Source organism: Chelonoidis abingdonii, chromosome 16 (genome assembly GCF_003597395.2).
Source record: "Chelonoidis abingdonii isolate Lonesome George chromosome 16, CheloAbing_2.0, whole genome shotgun sequence".
In the NCBI taxonomy this organism is placed as follows: Eukaryota; Metazoa; Chordata; order Testudines; family Testudinidae; genus Chelonoidis; species Chelonoidis abingdonii.
The window spans coordinates 10,159,823-10,163,963 of NC_133784.1; the positions used below are offsets into that span (position 1 = coordinate 10,159,823).

General features: G+C 46.1%; 1 protein-coding gene across 1 annotated transcript in view; it reads left to right on the forward strand.

The window, feature by feature from the left end:
- The window catches only part of ARHGAP22 (Rho GTPase activating protein 22), a 271,268-nt gene that overhangs the window by 240,514 nt on the left and 26,613 nt on the right, over positions 1-4,141 (forward strand). The window contains exon 8 of the mRNA XM_032797385.2: positions 2,025-2,146. Within this exon, the coding sequence (XP_032653276.1) occupies positions 2,025-2,146 (122 nt within the window). The remainder of the gene's footprint in view (positions 1-2,024; positions 2,147-4,141) is intronic.

Sequence of the window (4,141 nt, forward strand, 5' to 3'; positions counted from 1 at the left end):
CCTGCTTTAAAAATGTGTATGTTTTCCGTGCTCATGCAGCTCTGATAAACGAAGCACTTGGTTTATCTTGAGAACAGGCTGCCCTCACCTGCTGCCCTCACCCACTGCCCTGCCAGCAGGACTCAGTATTAATCATGTTGTTATGGTAGTGCCTAGGCACAAACCAAGACTGGGCACCCACTGCTCTACACACTGTGCTAATGCAGAGGAGCAGACAGATTTCGTGCTAAAGTTCTTCCAGTCTCATTAACTACTTATGTTAAACAGTCTGTTCCACCTTCTATGTGGCTATGACACTCTGAGTACGGTTCTCAGACCTGAGCAAGAGCTCTGTGCACACTCAGAAGCTTATCTTTCTCACCGACAGAAAGTGATCCAATAAAGGCTATCACCAGATCCACCTTGTCTCCCCTCGTGCTGTAAGATAGCAAGACTTTTGGGGGGGCCATTTCACCTCAATTTTTTTCACCCTTTTCCACAAAAATGGATGGTATTTTTTGTCCTATGATTTTAAAAAATATATAGGGGCGGGGGGGGCAGTAAGAGTGGCAGTTCTTCTGGGAATGGTGGTTTGCTCCTTTCTGCCATGTTCCTGGATGAGAAACAGCAGGAATTTGCTCAAATTGCCATTGTGAATTCCTGGAGAGACAAGGTGGGTGAGGTAATGTCTTTTACTGGGCCAACTTCTGTTGGTGAGAGAGACAAGTTTTTCAAGCCACACAGAGCTCTTCCTCAGGTCAGTGAAAGGTACTCGAGCCATGCCTACAGTACAAAATTAAGTTGACCTACCTTGGGTTGGCATACCACCACCACGCTAATCACATCACTTGTGTGTGGTCTACACTTTTCTCCTTGTGTTGGCAGTGCGCATCCTCACAAGGAGCGCTTGTATCATGTCAGTGTTGTCAGTGTGGGGCATTGTGGGAAGGCTCCTGAAGGCCCGTAACAGTTGACATAAGTAATTCAGCATAGATAACACTGTGTCGACCTAGCTACATTGACTCTACACTGATCATGGAGATGGAGTTAAGTCAGCGTAGCTGAACAGTTACGTCAGTGGGAGCGAAATTTAGGTATAGACACTTTCATAGGTAGGTCAATGTAAGCTGCTTTGTGTCAACCTAAGGCCAGGTCTACATTACAGCTTACTTTGATATAACTATCGCTCAAGGGTGTGAAAAATCTACGCCTCAGAGACATAGTTATATCGACATTAACTCCTGTGTAGAGCTTCTCCTGCCAACATAACTTCTGGAGTTATTAAGCCAATGGCTTAGAGTGTCTTCACCAGAAGCACTATGTGCAAGTTTGTAGTGTAGACTTGCCCTAACTCTGTAGTGTAGAGCAGCCGAAGTGTCACAGCTAGACAGATATGGAGTTAGCACACATTGCAACAGCCCATTCAAAGTGAAGTGGTCAGTTAACATTACTACAGCCATAGGACAAAGGAAGGTGAGGGGGTTACAGATTATTGTAATGAGCCATAAATCCAGTGTCTTTATAAAATGTCTGATTTTTGATGTGTAGCAGAGTTATGAACTGATGTTCCCAAGCTTGTCTTTTGAAGGTGTTGTTTCGGTTTCCTTTGAGGACCGAGAGGTCAGATACGGACTAGTTGTTTTGTGAAAAGTATTCGCCGACAGGTGATGTGGTTGGTGTATCGTGGATCCTTGTTAATAGAGGCAAGAACCTCAGTTTTCACACGTTAAATGGTCCCATGTCTGCAGCACTAGTGACCACTGGCCCTTTCCTCTTCCCACGTTCTGGTGGAATTGGAGTTACTATTATAGATTTGTTCTGTGGCAGCGCTGAGGAGACTCAGTTATGGCCCGAGACCCCACTGCGCTAAGTGCTATAAGAACCAATTCAGACAGCTGCTGCCCACAGAGTTTACAGTCTAAGATGAGTGACAACTGATGGCTATAGGAGCACAAGGAACTAGTGAGATGGAAGGTTTCATGTACCATTTACTCTTCTCTCTCTCTTGCTGTTTTTTTTTTTTTTTTTCTGGGGGGCTCCTGAAGATTCCTTGATGAAGTTCAGTCTCACTCCAGCGTGAACAAGATGAGCGTCCAGAACCTTGCCACGGTGTTTGGCCCAAATATACTGCGGCCCAAAATGGAAGATCCAGTCACCATTATGGAAGGTAGGTTCTCTCATTATGGAGAGGGGGGCCACGTTCTGGACCTGCGGGGCAGTCACTTGTAAAGCACTGCTGCCAGAAATTAGATGCCATTTGTCATGTACACTGCAGATAATATCATGGGGAAGCCATCACTGGCAGCAAGCTGGGCATCCTCTCAGTCAATCCCTGTGTATGGGGCATACCATTTCCGTTAGCTCTTGGAACAGCATCCCATATCACCTCTGCAATGAGGTGATATGGGAGTATGTACCTGGGGGCTGGATTCAACCAGCCTGTGCCACTGCTATTTTTAGGCGCTAGCTTGAGCAGAGATAATGTGTGTATGTCTATCTTAGCTGGAAATACACCTCCCAGCTGCAGTGTAGATGTACCCTTCCAAGTGTAAGCTTCCAAAATGCTTGCTGTGCCAAGGACATGTGGGACAAAGGCAAGACACAGGGCATCTGTTTAAAATCACTGTTAGTTTTGGATCAACTTGCCTTTGAAAGTCTTTCTTTAATCTTAAACTTCACAAAATCCCTAGAAAAATTCTATTCCTGACATGTCACGAACAAATTGGTTGCTTCAATTCAAAATGAGGAGAGGGGAAGACAGGGCTTAGAACAGAAGCCTGGATGCAGCAGTAACTATGGAGTCATTATTGACATTGGCGTTATAAAGCCGGTCCCACTGAGAGGACGTCCCTTTTCTCTGTTTGTGGCTCAGCTAGAAATAGAAAAACACCCACAGAGATCTGATTGCGCTGCAGCTGCCTCTTCACTGCATGCTGGGCATCCTTCTTGCAATATACTGCAGGGATTGCTGAGGTAGGGAGAATGTGGTGGGAGAGTCAGACTTCTCCGCCACATGCTCTGGGCATAGGCTTCCGAGGCATGGGCTCTTCCCAGGGGAGCAGTGTGGCTGGTATCATCTCAACACAGGTGGGGCAATATTGACTGTGTGAGATCCACAGTAACTGATGTTGGTCCAGCCAGTGCAACGATGGCTTGTGCAGACAGGTCTGGTGTGTGTGTGTGTGTGTGTGTGTGTGTTCCTGCCCTGCTAGCGGATGTATTCAGAACTACTCGACTGTGTAGCTCCAGTGGTAGAGGCCTGTGTTTTCAGAGCAGGAAAATCTGAGTTTTCTCCCTGTTTCCATGAAACTCTGAGAGCAGCACAGTGACTGCTATAAAGTGGTTGCTCATTTGTTATAAGTTTTAGCCTAACTGTTCACACCAGCCGAATCACACCCCTAATGCAGACCTTGCTGTACAAATGCGTAATTGCAAGAAAAACATTTTCATTGCCGTTTGAGCTAAGTGCAGATTTGTCAATTCAAGACCATGTAAGTGCAGATCTCCTGGGGTGCAGAACACTTTCCCTTTCCCGTGACTGGGATCTGCACCAACGGGGACCCAGTCCTGTTGGGGAGTTATAAAAATCTGTTTTGATGAAGGATGATCCAAGGATTTGTCTGAGAAACCCAGGCACAAAGCACTGGGCAATGATCATCACTTAAAAAGCAATTCCCCACTTGAATTCTTTCTTGTTCTGTGATGATCTGGTCATTTCTCTTCTGAAGCTGAGCCCTTCAGTTGGGGATGCTGGACATTGGTAGCCAAGAAATGGGGACTTGGGTCAAAGCATTTATACCAAGCATCATTTCTGGAATGTCGGGCAATCATAGTGTTCCAAACATTCTGTGGGCCTTTCAGCCTAGTTCAGAGGCAATGTGATATGGTGGTAAATGGCAGTGTTTGTTACTCTGCAGTAAATCAGTGTGTGTCAGGCCATCTCCGCTGTACCATGCTGTCAATCTCTTTGTGTTAGAGTTACAAAGCTTGCATTTGCAGGGACTCTGAGTGAGGGTGAGAGAAACCTGATCTTTCTGGTTTGCATTTCAAGGAATTGAAACAGGGTGATCTTCCAAGGTCATCCAGGGAGGGGTTTATTTTCCTTTGTTGTAAGACTCAGGGCATCTGAGTCTTGGGGTCCTCCAGGGAAGGTTTTGGGGAG